Source organism: Pogoniulus pusillus, chromosome 1 (genome assembly GCF_015220805.1).
Source record: "Pogoniulus pusillus isolate bPogPus1 chromosome 1, bPogPus1.pri, whole genome shotgun sequence".
NCBI classification, from domain to species: Eukaryota; Metazoa; Chordata; class Aves; order Piciformes; family Lybiidae; genus Pogoniulus; species Pogoniulus pusillus.
In genome coordinates this window covers 44,156,454-44,179,106 of record NC_087264.1, presented here as the reverse complement: position 1 = coordinate 44,179,106, position 22,653 = coordinate 44,156,454, and the positions used below count along the sequence as shown (strand labels likewise).

The following is a 22,653-nucleotide window of genomic DNA, read 5'->3' as shown; positions in this document are numbered from 1 at the left end:
AGTTAACACTTTAGATAATTAACTAGGCTGTAACTGGAAAATACTTGCCTCTTTCTCTACCCCCAGTTTCTTATGAAAGTTGAAAGCTGGACTACTTCCTAGACTTGTGGATGTCCAGATTACTCAACTGTTCCTTAACCCAACCCTCATCAACCAGAGAAAACTCCTTTGTCATGCTTTCCTCTGGTGCTTCAGGTGTCAGGGGCTCCCAAGGAAAATATCCAGCAGTATAGAAAAAGAAGACGTTTAGTAACTGCTCCTTCTTTGTGCCCTCTGTCATCAAGGCACCCACCTCATTCAGCAGAGGGCCTATGTTGCCTCTGACATTAGCTTTTCCTGCAATGTATTTGAATAAGCCCTTTTTGTTATCCTTGACCTCCCTTGCAAGGTCGAGTTCCAACGAGGCCTTAGCCTTCCTATGTGTTTCCCTACACCCTCTGACAACAGCCTTGTACTCCTCCCAGGTGGCCAGCCCCTCCTTATGTGATCTGTTGACTTTGTTCTTCCACTTAAGTTTGCTTAGCAGCTCCTTAACCATGCAACATGACTGAAAGAAATTATACCTCATTTTAGAACATCTGTGGAAAGGTAAAATGTGGTATCCAACTGTATTTTAACAGGAGTTTTAACTTCTGCTACATCCAGAATGTAAATACTTACCTTTGAAGAAGTCTGGGTGCATTCCTGTGTGACCTGCACTAGGTTATGGTCCTGCTCTGGCAGAGGAGTTAGATTTGATGGTCTCCAGAAGTCCCTTCCAGCCCCTAACATCCTGTGATTATAATCTGTTTTCATTTGAAATGGTGCTCTTTTGATTAAAATTTTGCTAATTATAGCTTGTAAGGGTTTTTTGGTTGTTTATTTCCTTTAGGAACCAAGATGTTTTGGCAAGGTTAGACCTGCCTGTTTTCCCTGATAAGCTTGAAAATATATGGCTAAATAATAGTGAAGCAGAATATATGTCGAGTTTTTCTCATATAAAGAACTGTAAAGCAAGAAAGACTTTCCTGTTTTCATTTTGCCACCTTTGTAAGATTTATCCTCGATTATTCTGTGTTTATCTGTTGTTTTATTATCTATATCTGAGTTGTGTGTAGAGAGGAGATATTCTACAAGAGAGTAACTGAACATCCAGCATATAATTCTACTCCTCTTTTGCACCATGGCTACATGTAGCAAGCTGGGTAAGATGGTTCTTGTCTTTGACATCAGTCTTTCCTGTCTATTTTCTGGCAGTACCACGAGCTGTCACATGCAGGAATGCATGCTCAGTCTTCTTACCAGGACAGCAAATCCTATCCTGAAAAGACTGGTACCATTTATTGCTTTCCAGGCCATAACAGCCTAGTTTAGAGGGAATAAGAAAATAGAAACAACCTACAAACTCAGAAAGGAAAACAACAACTACAACAGCAACAAAACAACAGCGACAAAAACCTCAAAACAACCCCAAAAAACCCTAAACCAAACAAAACCAAACCAAATCCAAACCACCTGGAAAGACTTTTGTCTAAATAATCCTGTTAGGTACATCTATAAAGTTGCTTATTCTTTCCTAGGCAAAGTATTTTTCTCTTGTCCCTTCTGAATCATACCATGCATTTCAGACTACTTCTCCAATTTGTTTCAGTCATTCTGAAATGTAATCCTCTCAAGTATTTCCATCCCTTGGAGCTTGATAATATCTTGGAGACTATTAAATTTCTCTGAGTCATTAACAAAGATACTGAATGTATGAAAGCAGGCTCAAAATATAGAATACTAATGTGAAATTATGTGATGATCTTAATAAAATTCAGCTTTTCTAATGAAGCTTCAGTGAGTGATTTCTGAGTATGCCCTTGCAGAAGGTATAGGGAGAAGGTTTCCAGGTTTTATGAGAATGTCCTGTGAAATATAATCAGAAGCAAGCTAGGCAGAGCTTGTTAGTTTTTTATATGTGGTTTCAATTTCATTCAGTATTGAAAGGCCAGCTAATGTTGGCTTTAACATGCATGCTACATTTTCAAGCACTTTTGTTCTAGAAACATATACCAAACTTTTGTTTTCTCTGTATTCATCAGTGCTCTTTTTTGTCTTGTTGCTTCCATAAAAGCAACCAGCAGAAAAATGGGTAATAACTAACACATATAATATAGATTACATTTGTTGTGGAGGATGCTATTCCATCCTTGTAATTTTTCTTTCTTCTCTCATCTGTTTATGTTAATCTCCTTACACCTTACTATTTGCTTTATCCCATATTTCTAGTGTAGTGTGTAGTTTGGGATTGTGGAGAATGATTTATTCTCAAACTTAAAATATTTAAAAAAAAAAGACCAAACAGAAAAGGAATAAATGCAAAAAGTAAAATGTGTGATGGTGTAACTATGTATATCTTAAGCTGAAATTCATTACCATTGCAGAGAGGTGGATTCTCTGATCTAATAGGTCTTTCCCTAGTAGTCAAGGAGGTCTTTTATGCTATTAACAATTTGGATAGAACGTGACTGTATGTTGTTTGATGAGGTCTTCTGTCTCTTTACTGGTAGAATTTTCATATTTTGCTTTGATGATTCCAGGTGTTAACATCTGACCTGGAAAACAAGGAGAAGCAGCAGCGAAATATGCTGGACCAGCTAAAGGAAATACAGAGTTGCTACAAGGCTTGTGAGGATGGACGTAGGCAAATTGAACTCCAGTCTGCTGAATTAGCTCAACGGGTTGAAGAGAGTACCAAGGAAGCAGAACGATACCTCACTGAATTCAAGCATTCAGAAGCACTCAGGCTAGAGACTGAGAAAAAAAGAGAAGATTTCAAAGTGAGAGCACAAGAAACCCTCCGCCAGTGGAAACTGAAATGTAAGAAACTGGATCGTGAGGTGGAAAAACAAAACGAAACTATCAAACAACTAACAGACAAGAACACTCAGGTAATGTTTACTGCAGTATTTCTGTACCCTTTCCATTTGTTTTATAAATTAAGATAAGTGATTTGTTTATGCAAAGTGTAACTGAAACCTCTTTCCACCTCAAGGTCTGGACCAAATTTTCTGGTGAACCACAAAACAGCTAATAAGTGATCATGGTTCTTAGTTCTTATGAAGTTCCACATTCTTTTCTTATCTTGCATTTCTTCTCTTCACTCAAAACTTTCTTCTTGTAATGAATGTTGCTTTTAACTTATGTTTTCAATTAACAGCTTGGTTTTAGTTAATTTTAAAGGAAATAATGTGAAAAAAATCAAATTACATTCAAGTTCTGTTCTTGACGCACAGTTTTCAGTAACAACCTCATACATAAGCTTAGATGAGTGGACAGTGAGGTCAACTGAGAACTGACTGAATGGCAGAGGTCAGAGGGTGTCTGGTCAGAGACCTGTGGCTCATGATGCTCCTCAGGGGTTGGTACTGGGCCCATTCTTGTTCCACATCTTCATCAGTGACCTGGATGAAGAGATGGAGGGTACTCTCAACAAGCTTGATGACACCAGAAGGCTGTGCTGCCATTCAACAGGACCTGGACAGGCTGGAGAGTTGGGCAGCGGTGAACCTTGTACAATTCAACAAGGATAAGTATAGAGTCCTGGGCTGGGAAAGGAGTGACTCCATGCCTCAATACAGATTAGAATTTGACATGCTGGAAACCATCTCTGTGGAGAATAGCCTGGGAATGCTGGTGGGTAAGAAGTTCACCATGAGCCAGCAGCGTGCCCTCAAGACCAAGAAGGCCAGTGGTATTCTGGAATGCTTCAAGAAGAGTGTGGCCAGCAGTCAAGGGAGGTTCTCCTCCTCCTCTACACTGCACTCGTGAGGCCACACCTGGAATATTGTGTCCAGTTCTGGGCTCCCCAATATAAGAGGAACAGAGAACTGCTAGAGAGGGCTGACAGAGGGCCATGAGGATGGTGTGGAGATTGGGGCATCTCTGTGAGATGGAGAGTCTGAGAGACCTGGAAACATTTACCCTGAAAAGGAGAAGAATGAGAGGATCTGCATGAGGAGAAAATTGCAATGGTATTTTGTGTTCTCAATACAGAATTATAGACAGTTCCCATCTGAGGATATAATCAACCTAGATGCAGTATTTGTAATAAACTTTAGGGAACTGGATTAACATAATTTAACCAGCTTTGAAATATACAGATAATTAACATCTGAGAGAAAACTTTTCAACAATAAATGGCTGGCTGTTGTCTTTGCTTTCTGTCATAGGGCTTCAGAGAGTTGATATAATCAAATTCTGAACATTTGCCATTCGTAGCTTGCAACATTACGAGATGTTCGGAATATTTGCAGACATGGGTGGGCTGCAGAAAGAGTGTTTATATTTCATTGTTTTGGAGTTATTAGGATAATTTGAAGTCTGCCCTGTGTACTAATCCTTGATATTGGTTGACAGTGGAATCTCTAACATCTTGTGTTTTCTGGAATGTATTTTCTTCTAAGTATGGAATATAGAAAGCATAATCCCCCCACCAAAAAAAAAACCCTGCTGATCATTATCCTCTATCCTTGAAATATTATTTTTGTACTTTGATTTGCATTGCATTTTCTTCATGTAACTGGAAAGTGGCTTACTATTTTCAAACTGCACACCGTTAACAATTATTGCTTTTTTGTTATTGGTTGTTTCATGCATTTTTGTTATACCTATAAAGATGTGTATGGTGAATTCAATTAGTGGAAACAGGCAGTAAAATTCACTGTAAAAATTAGTTGTAGCCTATTTAAAGAATCCAGTTGTGTGATACATCAGGAAAACCTTGAACTATCCATTTGTATCATTCCTCTTTTGGCCTGTAGTAGAAGCTGTGTGTGACTTGTGAAAGATGTGTTGTAAATTCCTTCTTAATTTAAAGAGACTGTTAAGAAATTCAGTTATAACTTGAGATAAGTAAGAATCAGGAAGGGCATGTGTAATGTGAGTTTAATGAAGTGTAATATTTATTAATACATATGTACTTGCAGTGCAAATTTTTCCTGTCTTAGCACATTTTTCTAGGATTTTTTTTAACCTAAAATCTACCAGTGTTGGGAAAAAAAAAAGCCAACTCAACCCTTATGGTCCTTAGGAAAACAGAGGCATTTTTATTAAATGGCCGATTTTTCCTTTGAAGATGAAGTCTATATTTCTTGCCTTTGATGCATGGGTGAACCAGGGTTTTAACTGCTATTTATTCATCTAGTGTGTACAGTTTCAAGAAGAATTTAAGTTGATATATTTCATCTGCAATATTATAGAAAATAAGCAAAACAAGTCAGCCTATTTAATGGATTTATAGGTAAGGTGTGTTTGTGACCATTAGTCCTCCCTGTTTTCGGATGCATTACTGTATTGCTTCTTTTCCTCCATCTGGCTGTTTGGAGGAACCAGCAAATAAACACAATTTTAGTTTGCAAAGAGAGTGAGAAAAGCAAAGGACTAACAAAGCTATCCCTGCTTTAGGTGGCTAAATCATTTAAGTGTAAGTATACATTTGAGATCTGAGGTCATAGATATTTAGAGAAGCTCTGAATAGATTTGAACTGAATTCATAACAGGCAAAAAAAATTGTCTTATCAGAGAACAAAGTGGGCTGATGGACATTCTTAGTGCCTAAGGACAGCTTTCCAACAATTTTCTTCAATTATTTTAATTTGCACTCAGTTTCTTTTTCTTCCTTCCTAGGCCCTCAAAGAAAAGGATGACCTCAGAAGCCAACTTCTCTCTGCTATACACCAAATAGAAAACCTTCGGAAAGAGCTGAATGATGTGCTTACAAAGAGAAGCCAGCAGGAAGAACTCCTTCGCTGCAAAGAGGTAAAACTGAATGAAATGAAGTCTCAACAGGCATCTCTTGAAGAAGAGATCAAAGAAGTTCAAGGTACTGTAAGTAAATTGGAGAATGAGTTGAAAAAGCAAGTCTTTCTACAAAATCAGTTGCAAACTGAAAAGGAACACTTGGAGACGGAACTTGCGACTAGTAACTTGATCCATAAAAAAGACCAAGAAAGACTCTTAGAAATGCAAGCAGATGTAAAAAACTTAAGCTCTGTACGTGTGGAACTAACAAACAGAATAGCAGAAGAGGAGAAAGTAAAAAAGGAATTGCATAAAAGTCTCTCAGATCTCCAGAAACAGCAGGAATCTAAGCATGAAGAGATGACTACAGCTAACAGGCAACTAAAGATGGAAAGAGAAGTTCACCAACAGGAGTTGGCAGATCTTAGATCAGAGTTACAAAATACTAAGATCAAACATGAACGAAATGTTCAAGAACTCATGAAACTTCTTAAACAAGAAAAGGATGATGCAGAGTCTCAAATTGGAATGCTAAAGGTATTTATTCTGACGAATTCCTATGTCAGACTTAGTTTTTTCCCTATTGCTTGAACAAGACAATAAAGTATGGGCTTAAAAACATTTAACACACATTTTAATGCAGGTCGTCATGAAAGTTTAAAGTTGAGGGTAAAAAAAAGAGTAACAGTAACAGTTTTAAGGTCAAAAGATTTTCTTAATTCGGAAGTACTGATTTAGGTATGCCTGTGATCAGAAGATAAGGAGATTTGTGAGGCTGTAATATTTTAATATGAGTTAATCCTTTCTTCAGCTCTAATTTTTAGTTATTGTCATGGCCCTGTAAAAGAATTAAATATGCAGTATTTCAGAGATGATGCATTTCTGTAAATGTTTACATTGCAGAGTGCAGAATTCTGGAAGTACTTTCAGAATATGAATAGTGATCACATATAACACTTGCCAAGGTTAACTTCGATAGTTCTGTCTGTTGCAGGGTTTATTAGAATTCTAATTTCTGTACAATTTCACAGGAAAGTGACAATGTTTGCATAGTAAATGATGAAATGTGGCATTTCGTTCATGAAGAAATGAGTTAATGTCTTTACATAGTTTGCTCCTGATTCAAGGATATTGGAAAGAAAAGAATTACAGTAGCTTTAAGTGGTCTGACTAAAACTGAGATGTGAAATGGTGGCCTGAACTGTATTTTACTGTCAGCAGTTGCATAAGCTATGCATTGCACATTTATTGAAGCAATTTTGGTTAGATGATTAAATAGATACGTAACTGTAGTTTGTATGTCCTAATAATGATTTATATATTCATATTAATGGAGACAGTAGTTTTCCAGATTGGTTATAAGTTACCAACTTATTTTGCATGCACTTCTGAAGCACTGCAAATGTGCTTCCCACCTCAGTTACATCAAATTAAAAATTTACTCATGTCAAAATTCTACCAATTTAACCATAAAATCTCTAGAATCCTTAATCAGAGCTTCAGTGATTCATTATCTGCTTCATCATAAGTAACATAAACATGTTTATTTCCTTTCTATTCTCACAGATATGCAACTAGGTAAAAAATGTGGGTAAAAATGTGTATTTTCTATGATTTTTGCAGCTATGAATTGGCATTACTGGTTAGTTATTTAGTATCATTAATGACATAATAATTGACAATAATTCTTAAGCATCTGGTAATGCATAATATCTTTAGTGAAAATATCACTGAAAACTAATTAATGAAAGTATTAAAAATATTTTGACAGCAGTGCTTAACATGAAGCTTAGACTTAATTTATGGTGAGCCTAGCATTGTGTAAGTGAGCTGTCCAAATATGTTTTCTCTGACACGGAAATGAAAACTACATTTAATATCCATGGAAGAGAAGGAAAGTGTGTTCTGGATGGATCAAAAAATGAGCTGATTGTGACTATGTGTTCTTATGCAGAAAGATCAGTCTTACAGTAAGGGCCTTAAGACTTTTACTGCTTGTTATACCTAAATGGAATATTTTAAAAGTTCACTTCCTTCTTTCATTTACTCTGCTACAGAATCCTTAATTTATGTACCTGGTTTGTTTATTTTTTTTTACAACTTTCTCTGAAACAGAGAAGAGGAGAAGACTTGAGGGAGATTAATTGTGTCAGGTATTTGGTTAGGCAACTTCTTCTGGAAGTACACTAAATGAAAATCTGTAACATTCTCCTGATTTAAAGATTTAAGTGCAGCAAAACAGAATCATAGAATCAACCAGGTTGTAAGAGACCTCCAAGATCATCCAGTCCAACCTGTCCCCTAGCCAGACAAGTAGACCATGGCACAAAGTGCCTCATCCAGACAGTCATCTGTAGGAAGATCCGATGAGAACATGTCATTGTGCAGGTGATTGGGTTACTTTTTGCCTGAAATCACAATTACATTGCATTAGTTTCACTTTTGTGGACATATGTTTTTCCAAAATAAGGTAATCTTAGCATGCATTTTATAAAATTGTATTTAAATATGGTTGATTTGGGGTAGAGTTTAGGGAAGTTCAACAAAAAATTTCTCAGACTTGGTAAGATTTTCTTCACAATAGCCAATTGTCTTTTACTGTTACAATAATCTTGACCTAATTTACGCCTCAGCCTTTGTAACTTCTTTTGGGAAAGAATTTACATAACCCCATCCAAAGTTTGCTAAAGTCTTAAAAATAAAGGTCAGGTGGGAGAGACTTGAGGATTAAAGGGAAATTTAACAGATTTATTAAGTCTTAACTAAGGGAGGAATTCTGAGTTACTTTCAGGAAACCAAGTGTTTCTGTGTTTGTAGGACCAACTGCTGCAGAGACTGCCAAAAGAAGTGACTTGATCCTTACCATTCTTTTCCTCAGTTGCCTTATCTGTACGATACTTTCTGCTTCATTCTTGTCTGGCTTTCTGTAGTTCTGCACTGTATTGAAGAATTACAAGGTAGTGAAGTATTTCTTTGAACAGTAAGGGATATACCATGGGAATATTGTATGTTGCAGCAGAACTGAAAAAGAATGTGGAATTTTGTATGAGACATCTGTGTTGAGAAGGATCTTACTGTCTCAGTACTGAGATTCTGGTGCTTCAGATTTTATTTCTGTTTCTACTAGAACTTCCTGAAGTATTCCCAAAATACATCTCTATAATGGCTTTTTCTTCTTCTTCCTCTTATTAAAAGTGATAGATAACTAAGCACAGGAAATTATGTGGTTTGCTTAGTGATTCCAAATCACCTCTGAATCTGTCCCCTGATTTTACTATGCACTCTCATTTGCTTCAAAAACATACTTGTTCTCTTTAAAAAATGACATAAATTGACCTCTTGCCTGACAGCACTTTCAGGTATTAATCTTAAATACAAGATTGCATAAATATGTATCTATTCATATAAAACTCAGTGTGTGTATGTATGTACATATCTGCATTTGTTTTTAAATTGTTTTGTATGCATGTACCAAATGAATGAAGTTCTTTTTTTTTCTTGAGAATTATCAGATGTGGAAAAATGGGTTCAATCCAGATCAATTATAGTCACATTTGCTTTGTACATACTGAAAATTAATAACAATCTACTTTCTTCATTGTGTCTCAGAGGTAATATAAGTGAGGAATTAGGTTCTTGGGTTGTTTCCATCTGCATAGACATTATAATCGAATTAACTTTAGTAGGAATTGGAAAGTAGTTTTTTAGAAGCCTATTCACAGAAATTGGTTTAGGCGTTGCAGACTTTTCTCTGTGTCCTTAAGTCTTTGTGGACTTAGGACACCAAAATTCTTTCTTGGAATTGTCCTTCAGAGGAGCTTTTGTACTCTGTTAGCTCTGGTGTCGAAATTAACTCGTAAAACTTCTCTTCTTACCCTTCTTCCTCATAAAAGTTATATTTATAGTGTAATTCGGAGAATAGAGTTTTTGCTGTTCCTCGGGAAGGAATTTACTTCATAGGTTTATTTTTGTCTGTTAGCTGCATCCACAATTCATTGAACAAGAAGCTGGTTTTAAGTAATTTGTGTGTCCTTTTTGTTTTGGCTTTGGTTTTGTTTTTTGGTTGGGTGTTGTTTCATTTGGATGAATTTTTTGGGGGTTTTGTGGTTTTGTTTTTGTTTTTTTTGTTTTATTTTCCAGATGTTCTAGAGAATTTCTTAAATCTGTCCATTTCAGTTGCTTATCTTTCTGACATGAAACCAATATACTTTATTAAGTCACCTATTTAGGGCTCTCAAGGCCCTGAATTTTTTCTTCACTTTTCTCTGCCATGTTCCCATGAATACCATTAAACCCACACAATTCCTAGAAATTTTAAATACCAAATCTTTCTGTTATTTCTTTGCAGATATAAACATAGTATTTGTTCTTGAAATGAATTGATAGTTTTAGACTTTCTGATTCCAAATTAGTTCTGTAATGGTATAGTTACATAAATGCTTGTCTTCCTAGGATGATGTAAGCTATGTGTGTAGCAGAGTTGAAATACAGACTTCTATTTACTGTTTTGAAAACACAGTTTTACAGCTCTGTAATGCATGTTTTCCATGTTGAGATAAGTGACAGCACTTGATTTTACCTTTTTACATTTAAGTTACATTATGTTTCTGAAATAGTGTTCCATGCATTCAAAGCTCCACACTTTGGGAATGATTAAGATAACTACATAGTGACTTTGTAATCTATTTTTCCATACCATCAGATTGAACTTGCAGAAGAGAAGAGCAAAGTCAAGGCTCAAGGTAGACAACTGGAGAAGATAAAAATTGAGTGTGATAAATTGACAGAAGAATTAACGCAAAATGAAGAAGAAAATATAAAACTCAGACGGAAATGTGAGTTTGCAAAGCAAGAACTGGAGAAAAAGGTAAACTTACCTAGTTTTCACACTATCACCAAGGTTGGAAGAGACCTCATAGATCATCAAGTCCAACCCTTTACCACAGAGCTCAAGGCGAGACCATGGCACCAAGTGCCACGTCCAATCCTGCCTTGAACAGCTCCAGGGACAGCGACTCCACCAGCTCCCCGGGCAGCCCATTCCAGTGTTCAATGACTCTCTCAGTGAAGAACTTTCTCCTTACCTCGAGCCTAAATTTCCCCTAGCGTAGCTTGAGGCTGTGTCCTCTCGTTCTGGTGCTGGCCACCTGAGAGAAGAGAGCAACCTCCTCCTGGCCACAACCACCTCTCAGGTAGTTGTGGACAGCAATGAGGTCACCCCTGAGCCACCTCTTCTCCAGGCTAAACAATCCCAGCTCCCTCAGCCTCTCCTCGTAGGGCTGTGCTCAAGGCCTCTCACCAGCCTCGTCACCCTTCTCTGGACACGCTCAAGCATCTCAATGTCTCTCCTAACTGGGGGGCCCAGAACTGAACACAGTACTCAAGGTGTGGTCTAACCAGTGCAGAGTACAGGGGCAGAATGACCTCCCTGTTCCTGCTGACCACACCATTGCTGATGCAGGCCAGGATGCCACTGTCTCTCTTGGCCACCTGGGCACACTGCTGGCCCATATTTTAACAATGATTGGTCAATCTCTGTGCTCACAAATACCAGAAATAAATGATGGACTACAGAGATAGATTATAAACTCAAAATACAAAAAATACATTAAAGAATATACACAGTCGTACCGCAGTACACAGTCTATATAAATGAAAGAAGGCAGAAGTGCTTTGAGTATCCCTCCAAAGGTTTGCTAATGCTTTTTAGCAGTACAAACAGAAGTCTTGTTGCCTGCCTTGTTCTCTGCATACTTGGTTAATGTTGCAGTGAATAATTTAGAGCTAATTTGAAGTTAATAAGTAACGTAAGCATGGTAGTAGGTATTCAAACTAACTCAAATTATTTTCTACTTCACTATTTGAAACAAGGCAAGTTTTTAAAGACATTCTCATGAATTTTTTGTACTGGCATATTTCAAGAGAGTTATCAGCTGTTCTTTTCAAAAATCTTGTCGTGGAGTGGGTATTCTGCCGGCTACGCCAATTGTGGCAGAGGGGAGAAATTAATTGGTGTGAAATATTTATAAAATATATAATTTTATTAATTTCAATATTCTGAACTCTCACCACCCCCAACCACTGAATTTTAATATTATTTAGGATCTTACATGGTTATGAAAGGCATTCGAGGAATAATATCGAACAGTAGCTTATTAATAACTAGCAAACATTCAAACTATAAACACAGAGAGGACTTTCACACAGTATCACAGTATTATTAGGATTGGAAGAGACCTCACAGATCATCAAGTCCAACCCTTCACCACAGAGCTCAAGGCTAGACCATGGCACCAAGTGCCACATCCAACCTTGCCTTGAAGTGCCCCAGGGACGGCGACTCCACCACCTCCCCGGGCAGCCCATTCCAGTGTCCAATGACTCTCTCAGTGAAGAACTTTCTCCTCACCTCCAGCCTAAATCTCCCCTGGCGTAGCTTGAGGCTGTGTCCTCTCGTTCTGGTGCTGGCCACCTGAGAGAAGAGAGCAACCTCCTCCTGGCCACAACCACCCCTCAGGTAGTTGTAGACAGCAATAAGGTCTCCCCTGAGCCTCCTCTTCTCCAGGCTGACCAATCCCAGCTCCCTCAGCCTCTCCTCGTAGGGCTTGTGCTCAAGGCTTTCCCTGTGGCTTAATGCCGCTTGGAGTCAATATGCTGTTTGCCCAGTAGATGGGCTGAAGCTCTTTCTGCAATAGCAGGAGGCGATAGAGAATTACAGAGGTACTAAAGCATTTACTCACAAATTCTGATTAATTATCAGTCACCCTCTGGGGCTACATCACAGCCTATACAAGTGTCCAGTCTTCAGGGGAGTCTGCCTGTGGACTTGGAGGCTGGAATTCTCCCAGCTTCAGGGGGAAGGACAGTCTCTGATCTTGTTCTCTTGGCTTCTTCTGGACGCTCTGTCCAGGGATTCTTAGGCAGGCCCTTTGGGTGCAGAGGAGTACAGCGCTGTGCAGTCTCAGCATGGTGTCACGCTGGCCACACAGGCCGATCGCGTGCTGGCAAGTGGAGTCTGCTCCTGGCAACTTGGGGCAGTTGTGCGCACCAGGCAATAATAAGGCTGCGGGCATGCAGTAGGGTGCACGGCTGCACGGGAGACTAAGCTCCATAGGTAAAGGCAGGCACACAGGATCTAGTCCTGGTAACTCACCGCAGTGGCACGCAGGAAGCAAGCAGGCGTTAGAGTGAGCACTGCGGATGAGTAGGCTGGCAGGCAGGCAGGCAGGCGAGAGGCAGTGCGGGTGAGTCTAAGCATGATAACAAGAGCGGGTGAGCACACTGTTTACCTGTGTGCCTCTATTTATCAAATCTGGGCCGAGATTAATGGCCCTGTGGACACCAAAATGACCTATCAGCTTGGCAGTTAGCCAAAGCAATACCATAATAGGCAAGGGCCACAGGCCTGGGCCTCCCAGATATGGGGATAGCAGGGGCCTAGCACCCGGGAAGCATGAGCTGGGCCTGTGGGGCTTGTACAACCACTTACACAACCTGGGCCCTGGGCAGGCCGGACTTTATGGCCCCAGGTTTGTTATGCCCCTTTGTGTTTGCTTTATGTGTTTACCTCTGGTGCAGGCAGAAAAACATGTCCAGGAAAGACAAGGCATTGGGCCCTCCACGCCGAATCTGGAGATAGAGTTGCTGAAGGGTTTTATTTTGTACCTTCTCTTTTTGCTTTCCTCAGTTTTACTTTTTTGTCATGATTGTTCCACAGTGTTGTGTTGTTCTTACCATGAATGTATTTTACATGGTACTGGCTCTGTTTTAAATTTCTCTTCCTGCAACACTGTGGTGGATGAGCTTTTACTTTCTCCAAACAAAAATTAAACATGTGAGGATTTTTCTAGATTGGGATTTTAGCATTATGATATCTATTACTAAGGAAATGTACTTTTAGGAGTGTACATAATCTGCAGTCATAAACTAGCTCCAACCTTGCCTGATAATACAGTTCTTAGATAATCTTTTGTCTCTTAACTGAAAAACAATGAAGCTTTTAGGCATAGTCCTGTGTTCTCAACCTTTGAAGGCAAATGCAGAGGGAGAGTTATGCTTGATTCTGTTAGTTAGTTAACCTAAGAGAATATTTACTATTGTGGTTTTATTGTGGATGTTAAGATGGAGGAAATAATTATACTATCTCTTTTGAAATCTGATGCTAACTGTCATATGCTGCACTGCAGAAGCCTATTGTGTTTGAGAAATATCTCTCTTCATTTTCAGCACTTTTTATACTTATAGTATAATTCTTTCCTTAGAGCAGATACCAAGCATTATAGATTGCATAAAAAAAAGAAACTAAATTTCAAGCTCACATCTGTGTCATTAGTGATATAATTTCTCCTGTGGGCCTTGAACATAGAATGGTTAGGAGTGTTGGCACACTGAGAAGCAAAACAGATAAAACAAAACAAAGGAAACTATATTGAGTTTATATATTCCCTTTTAGCCATGGTCTTTGGGAGTGAACTTTTGACTTATGGCGGACTGTGTTCAATGATTAATCATAGAATACTTTGAATTGGAAGGGACCTTTAAAGGTCATCTAGTCTAAACTTGCTGCAAAGAGCAGGGGCATCTTTAACTAGATCAGGTTGCTCAGTCCAATCTGACCATGAACAATTTCAGTGATGGACCTCTCTGGTCAACCTGTGGCAGTGTTTCACTACTGCTCTCATTAGGCCAGCCAGATTCTGGGCTGCATCAGGAGAAATGTGGCCAGCAGGTGGAGGGAGGTGATTCTTCCCCTCTACTCTGCTCTGGTGAGATCTCACCTGGAGTACTGCATCCAGTTATGGAACCCTCATTACAAGAAGGATGTGCTGAAACGTGTCCAGAGAAGGGCCACGAGGATGCTCAGAGGGCTGGAGCACCTCTCCTATGATGACAGACTGGAGTTGGGGCTGTTCCTTCTGGAGAAGGGGAGGCTCTGAGGTGACCTTATTGTGGCCTTTCAGTATCTGAAGGGGGCCTACAAAAAAGCTGAATCATAGATATAAAGGGAGAGAATCTGAATTTTAAGAAGATATGTAACATATTTCTGACACTGAATGATAACATAAAATTCATCCTTCAGAGCCAGTTGCTGTTCTATGAGTTATTCTTTGATTACTTCCTTTTGAGAACACACTGACTGTAAAAGGAGGTTTCCTTTAAAGATCTCTTTCTCTGATGTAGAGATTAGATGCCTGTAACTGATTTAATAATAAGGAGAGTATTTGTTATGGACTCTTTCTCCTTCTGGGAAAAAAATACTTATTGACAGGAAAATGAGGAGAAGCAAGAGAGAAACTTGAGTAGTAGTAGAAAGTATTATTTTTTGCATGGAAAGGAACTGAGCTCAGTAAGTGTGTATAGTGTGATGATGAAGTTGAAAGCTGTGTTGCTAAGAATGTATGTTATCTTGTTAACATACATATTAATTTTTTTCTTTGTTTTCTTTTTCATCTTTCACTGCAGGATAAACAAATCAGCACTGAAGAAGATCATTTGAGAAAGTTGGATGAGGCCAAACTGAGGTTTAAGAATCAGCTGCATCACTTAGAAATGGAGCAGGAATCCATTCTTTCCATGATAGGGAGTGAAATTGATGCTGCTTGTGAAGTTTTTTCTCGGGATTCCATGGAGAAATTCAAAGTAATTCTAGGTTTTAAGTATGCTGTGTATCTTGTTATTTCCTTAATGAATGTTTGTAGCAGTGTTTGTATACATTATTGTCACCTATCACTTAACTGGTGTAGATAATTTATGCACAGTAGGGCCACGAAGGTGATCAGAGGGCTTGAGTACCTCTCTTATGAGGACAGGCTACAGGAGCTGGGGCTCTTCAGCCTGGAGAAGAGAAGACTTTGAGGAGACCTTGTAGTAGCCTTCCAGTATCTGAAGGCTGGGGAGGGACTACTTGCAAGGTCTTGTAATGACAGGGTGAGGGGTAAAGGGTTTAAACTGGAAGAGGGGAGATTTAAACTGGATGTTAGAAAGAAACTTTTTCCAGTGAGGGTGGTGAAACACTGGAACAGGTTGTCCAGGAAGGTTGTGGATGCTCCCTCCCTGGAGGTGTTCAAGGCTAGGTTGGATGACACCTTGAGCAGACTGTTCTAGTGGGAGGTGTCCTTGCCTATGGTGGGGGTTGGAACTGGATGATCTCAGAGGTCTCTTCCAACTGAAACCACTCCATGATTTTATGAATGTTTATTTAACTGGTACAGATGTTAGATGTTAGAATTGGGTACCATGAAGATCTGCCCATGTGTTAATCATTACTGTATTCTTTTGCCTTTTTTGGTGAGAGATTTCTCACTTCTCCTACATCCCTTGTCTTCCGCTAGTTTTTTTTCCTGAGCATTCACAATTTTCTTCTTATGTCTATCAAATATTCAAAGCAAGCAAGTTGTGTTTTCCATTAAAAACTAAGACAATCATTGTGAAATATAATTTAAAGATTTTGAGGGTTTGTCTTTTTTTTGCTTCCTGAAGATGTTTGTCATGTTTGACATATCAGTATATCTGTCACTGAACTCTTAGCATTTTTAATGGTTCAGTGACTAACAACAATTTGTCCTCTATTTCTGGTTTATGTGCAGCCACTGTTCTGCTGAATGGAGTGAAAAAATCAGTTGAATGACTTTGAAGCTGGCCTTCTCTTAGAAAAGTAATTCTTAAGTAGTCTGATTGTATTATTCTCAAAACAGAACATGCAGTTTCAAGCTTGGTTCAGATGTGTTCTGAATATGCTCAAAATGCATCATTGTTGTGATTCTTAAGAGAAAACTACAGATTCAGAATGCAACTGACTATCATTGCAACTTAAGTTGTGCCTCTAAACAAGGTTTCTGAGTTTGCATAATTTGCTTCTAAGCAAAATTAGGGTTAAATACTCTATTAAACTGTTTGAAAATATGATTTCCAACCTAGCAAAGAATATTTATTTGATAAATTTCCAGTAAGGAGGAAAGACTTTTTCCCTTCTGTGCCTCATTCTGAATTTTATGCCTATTTCTTTCTCTTCTACCATTCCATAGGCAATATCACTTACGCCAATGGTGCTGAATGATCCTCATCGCTGGTTAGCAGAAACAAAGGTAATAATCAAACCTCATGAAATTTTAATGAGTAAGTTAATAACAAACATTTATATTTGTTCTAGTGAAAGTATCTTTGAAAAGGAGAAAAGGGAAACATGAGAAACATTCCTTTGACAGTAATTCTGATATTCCCAGACTATTATTTCTGCTGATGGCCTGATTTTCCAAACATTTCTATCAACAAGAAATAGCTGTCTTTATAGCAAAAGAAACAGTGATCTTGTCTTTACAAAAGATGTATTGAAGTAACTGCAGTGATACCCTTTAGATATGGACCAGTTCTTTTCAGGCAAGAGGAACAGGAAAATGTAGTCAGTAGGTTTAAGTTTTCTTTGCAAGGTTATAACAAGGCAGGAACTTGTTATTTTAAATAAAGCTGTTACTTACTTATTAAGCCTAAAAGCAATAGGATTGGATTATTTGCACCATCTTCCTCTCCCCTTTGTTTGAAGCTTTTGAATCCTATAGTGTAGGCACACACATGGATTCAAAGAGTCATAGAATGGTCTAGGTTAGAAAGATACTGTTGTCCATCCCTCCTGCCATGGGAAGGGACATCTTTAACACAATTGAAAACTTAGTGTCGTGACTACTAACTTAGAACCCTTGCTTTTCATTTCTGCTCCCAAAACTTGCTCACAAACACATTTCTTATCCAGTATCTTTTAAAAAGGTGTAACTTTCTACACTTTGTCATGATCTGTTTTGATTTGGAGAAGAAATGTTTTTGTGGTTGTGTTTGGTTTTGTTCTCCTTGATGTAAAAAGGTCAAAGCCACAGTACAATTGACTTAAGGAAAAATTGCAGCTGTTTGTGTGATGTATGGTTTGTGTAGGACTTGTTAAAAAAAGAAAGAAAGGCTGCTGCTATGGATAAGAGCATTGGAATAAAGAAATGTTATGTAGGATATCTTGATTTTAAAAAGTGACACTAGTATATTATTAAAAATACCTTTCACATCAGTCATTTATATACATTTGTCACCTAAGTTTCTTTAGCTACTGGAGGATATCCAAAATGAATAACTACCTCAAATCCTTCCTTTTTTTCTTTCATTTTGAATAGGCAGTGTGAAAGTATTCTTTTTTACTGCTTCTGTATTTATTATATTGACCATGACCTGCCTTATCTATGTGATCCTTCTCTTTTTTCTTCATGAACCTAAATTATTCATTTATGTTGAACAGAATGGTTAAGTGCTTTTAATTCCATCAACACAGACTACAGAGTGAAAGGTGTTCTGAAAGAAAAGGTGTCTGGATACACAGTAATTCAGTGAGAATTTCCAAACCTACCCTAGCAAATTCAAGCACCTGATTAAAAAAAAACAAGCCACAAACCAAAACCAACCAACCAAAACCCACCAAAAGTAAACCCCACTTAAAAAAAATCAGTATGTAACTTCTTCACATGCAATTATCAGTCTAAATGTGTCTGTCTTTTGAGACTCTTTGAAGGTCAATGTATGTTCTCTTAATGTATCCCGTTTTCTTATTCAGTAGTAGGTACAAATGAGCGTTCTGTGACTCCAAAGGTAATCAATCATATAACATTTATGTCCTATTCTTTGCCTAGAATTCTTTGCTTTTTATTTTGTGTGTGTCCCATGTCTTTTTTAATGTAGACTAAACTTCAGTGGCTGTGTGAGGAGGTAAAGGAGAGAGACAATAAGGAAAAAAAGCTGCGATGCAACTTACTGCAAAGCCGACAACAGCTAAAGAGCTTTACACAGATGAAGGAGGCTGAACATCAATCTCTCTCTAAACAGATAAAAAAACAAGAAAAACTTCTGGAAGAAGTTCACAGAGAAAAAAGAGGTATGTCACTGACTCCATCTTTTTAATAAAAGGTAGAAAGAGTTTTAAAATTCTACTACTTATAATTCCTGTGGTATTTTCAAATGTATTTTGTTGAATACTTATTACAAATTCTTATTTGGAAAGGTACTGTTGATAACCAAGGAAAAAAATGGAATTCTTTGTTTTTTCTTGCTGATGAAAAAGGCAAATGTAATCAACTGCTTTTCACCCCAGCCCAATGGCTGAATAATATATGAGTGTGCAATATAGGCAGTGGATATAGAAGTTATTTTTCAGCTGTACCATCTGACACATTCCACAACTCAGGGAGAGAGGAATTATACAGGTGGGACAGCACTGGCAATGCTGCTTTTTATCTGTTAAACCCAAACAACTAAGGAGCCCAAAGCAATCCCAAGTGCTGTGCAGTTACTCTCTTTTGCATAAATTATATGTACAATGAATTGTGACATATTTTCTTCTCATCCTTTCTATTGCATTGCAGAATAAATTAAGACAAGGTTTGGTTCTAATTGAAATGAATGACATTCTATATGGAATATATAAGTATAGTTTTTATCTCTCATGGCATGTAATTCTTTCCTTGGAGTGTTGAATACCAGGCTTGGTACTAGCATCTGTACTATCTGTGCTTGTCATGAAGGGAAAACACTCATCAGATTTTCCCGAGCAGTGTCAGTGTTTCGGTAGGGAAGGACCTGGCATGCTCAGAAGGCTGGAGCAGCTCTCCTATGAGGATAGACTGAAAGAGTTGGGGCTGTTCAGTCTGGAGAAGTGGAGGCTCCCAGGTGACCTTCTTGTGGCCTTTCAGTATCTGAAGGGGGCCTACAAAAAAGCTCGGGAAGGACTTTTCAGGATATCAGGGAGTGACAGGACTGGGGGAATGGAGTGAAGCTGGAGATGGGTAGGTTCAGGCTGCGCATGAGGAGGAAGTTGTTCAGCATGAGAGTGGTGAGAGCCTGGAATGGGTTGCCCAGGGAGGTGGTTGAGGCCCTGGCCCTGGAGGTGTTTAAGGCCAGGCTGGATGGGGCTCTGGCCAGTCTGATCTAGGGTAGGGTGTCCCTGGGCATGGCAGGGGGTTTGGAACTAGATGATCCTTGTGATCCCTTTCCACCCTAACTGATTCTATGACCTCGCTGTCCCCATCCAAGACCTGGTTTTTGTCTCAACTCAGGTAATTGTAGGCATTTTATAGTTTCTTGAAGATTGATTTGGAGCAGAATGCCTTTAGGAGCAGAGAAATATGCTTTCATCATGAGGTTTTTCTAGAGTCTCAGGTAGACGGAAAGATCTCAGTCTTCCATTATTCTGCTTTTCATCTGTGTACAAGCTCACTTTATACCATGTTACTTGTAAGTTTAATTGGACAAGTTATTTCAATGAAGAATATTTCTGTTGTAAAGCCAGCACCACTCCTTTTTACTTTTGTCCTTAAAAACAGATTTATCTTCTTCTGCTGACAGAAATTTCCTTTTATTTCCAAGAGGGAATTTTTTAAGTGCTTGGACAATTACTTAGAAGTTGTGCGCTGGATACTGACCCATAATTGATGGATCTGAGTAAAAGCAAAATTAAGTTATCAATGCCTGTCTTTAACACAACATCCTTCTCTATAGGTTGGAGATAAGAATTTGATGGATGAATGTTTTGGTGAATAAGGAATTGGCTGAGTGGTTGTATCCAGAAATTAGTGATCAATGACTCAATATCCAGACAGTGATCAGTGCCAGATGGTGTGTCTCAGGGGTCTGTACTGGGACCAGTGCTGTTTAATATCTTCATTGATGATGTAGGTAATGGGATCAAGTGCACTTCCACCAATTTTTTCAATGACATCAAGCTGAGTGATGTGGTTAACATGGCTGACAGACAAAGTACCATCCAGAGGGATCTAGACAAGCTCAAGATGTGGGCCTATTTGAACCTCATGAGGTTCAACCGGGCCAAATGTAAGATTCTGCCCTGGGACAACCCCTGTTATTGCTATAAATTGGAGGATTAAGGGATTGAGGAAAGCCTTGCAGAGAGAAGGACTTGGAGGTACTGAGGATGAAAGATGTGTGTGAGCTAGCACCATGCACTTGCAGCCCAGAAAGCCAGTTGTGCTGTGGGCTACATCAAAAGGGGCATGACCAGCAGTTCAGAGGTGAAGAGATGACTGCTAGAATGAACTGTTCTATCACTTTTCTAGGGGTGGAGGTGAGGTTGACTGGCCTGTAGTTTTCTGAGTCCCGGTCCTTGTCCTTTTGGAAGACTGGAGAGACATTCTTTCCTCCAATCCTCAGACAGCTCTCCTGTTCTCCATGACCTTTCAAAAATGATGGAGAGTGATTTAGCAGTAATCTCAGCCAGCTCCCTCAGTAGTAGTGGGTGCATCCTATAGGAGCCCATGGATTTGTGGGTGTCTGTCTTGCCCAGAACATCTCTAACCCAGTCCTCCTTGACTATGGGAGAGTTTTCTTTCCTCTAGACTTTCTCTCTTACCTCTAGGGACTGGGATTCCTGAGTCGTAGCAGTAAAGACTGAGACAAAGATGGGACTCTGGACTTTATTCTGTTACAATACTGGTAATGATGGGCTGTTACATTTTATTAGACAGAGTAAATATTCTCTTTAGTAATTTTATTAGTAGTAATTTTGTATATGGATTGATACCTACTCAGATAAGGGTCAACTTTTAAGGACATATAGCTATAGCTCCTGGTAGCTGACTTAAGCATTATTGATAATGTTTTTGAAATATTGTAACAAAAATAATACCAAAATAACAATTGCAATAACAAATAAAAACACAGTTCTAAATACTTTATTGAACAAAGCAGATCATTTGCTTTACAAGAATAGTAAGATCCTGTCAAGATTTTCTTCTTCCACTTACAAAGAACTTTGAAAGAAAACATGCTTTGATCTTTCAAGCTTGAATTTTTCTATTGTTATTCTCCATTTGTTTGAAATGATAGTGCCAAGATCCTGGTATAATACTAATAGTGTTTTTAGTGTTCCTGTATTTAAATAATTATCCACTGAGAGGATCTCCCTGAGGCCTTATTTGCCTTAAAATAAAATGAAAAAAAAAACCAAACCAACAACAAAATTAAACACATAGGGCATAAATCAAGTCTCATTTACTTTTTCATTCTCTTGTTCCTCATTTGGTTTAGGTCTTGTGAAAAAATAGTCTACATTTAAACTTCCCCCAAAGTTGTGGGAAATTATTAAGTTGAAAAGAGTGATCAACACTAATACTATTTACTGAGGACAAAACCCAGTATGTAATCTCATAGCTTCTATTTATAAATGCTGTTCCTTTGTTCCCTACAAATATGGTCAGTTCCTTTCGTTACTTCACATATTACAGCTTCTGTAATTCTGAGTAAATTATGTTCTCTTTCATCTGCTTCTGGAAGAGAATGCTGATTAGAAGTAGGTAATAAGAAATCACAGAATATATCTGGTTGGAAGGTCTCTTCCAACCTAGAGTAACAGTTGCACAGGTAAAATTTTCCACGTGATACAAAACAGCAAACAAAATTCCACCAAATACAGGATGCTGACAATGCATGCCAGTGTTAATGTTAGTCTGGAGTCAGGATGCGTGCACATGCTGATGATGCAGAGCGCAGGCTTATCTGGGCAGCCTGTTCCAATTCTTGGCTACTCTTTCAGTGCAATTTTTTTCCTAATGTTTGGTGTAAACCCACCCTGGGTGCAGCTTGAGACTGTTCCTTCTCCTACAACTAATTACCCATGAGAAGAGACTAGCACCTACCTCGCTATGTTGTCCTTTCAGGTAGTTGTGGGGGGTAGTAACATTTCCCCTTAGCCTCCTCTTCCTTAAACCAAACAGTTCCAGTTCCCTCAGCTGCTCTTTGTAAGATTTACTCTCTTGGCCGTTCCCCAGCTTATTTGCTCTTTGCTCCAGCACTTCGGTGTCTTTCTTGTATTGAGGTGCCCAAAATGGAACATAGCACTTGAGGTGTGGC

General features: G+C 38.6%; 1 protein-coding gene across 6 annotated transcripts in view; it reads left to right on the top strand.

Moving 5' to 3' along the window:
• The window catches only part of CEP128 (centrosomal protein 128), a 127,977-nt gene that overhangs the window by 38,666 nt on the left and 66,658 nt on the right, over window positions 1–22,653 (top strand). For all 6 annotated transcript variants that reach the window (XM_064151091.1, XM_064151080.1, XM_064151100.1 and 3 more), the window contains exons 13-18: window positions 2,562–2,912; window positions 5,650–6,300; window positions 10,466–10,630; window positions 15,226–15,402; window positions 16,788–16,847; window positions 18,475–18,667. In XM_064151091.1, the coding sequence (XP_064007161.1) occupies window positions 2,562–2,912; window positions 5,650–6,300; window positions 10,466–10,630; window positions 15,226–15,402; window positions 16,788–16,847; window positions 18,475–18,667 (1,597 nt within the window). The remainder of the gene's footprint in view (window positions 1–2,561; window positions 2,913–5,649; window positions 6,301–10,465; window positions 10,631–15,225; window positions 15,403–16,787; window positions 16,848–18,474; window positions 18,668–22,653) is intronic.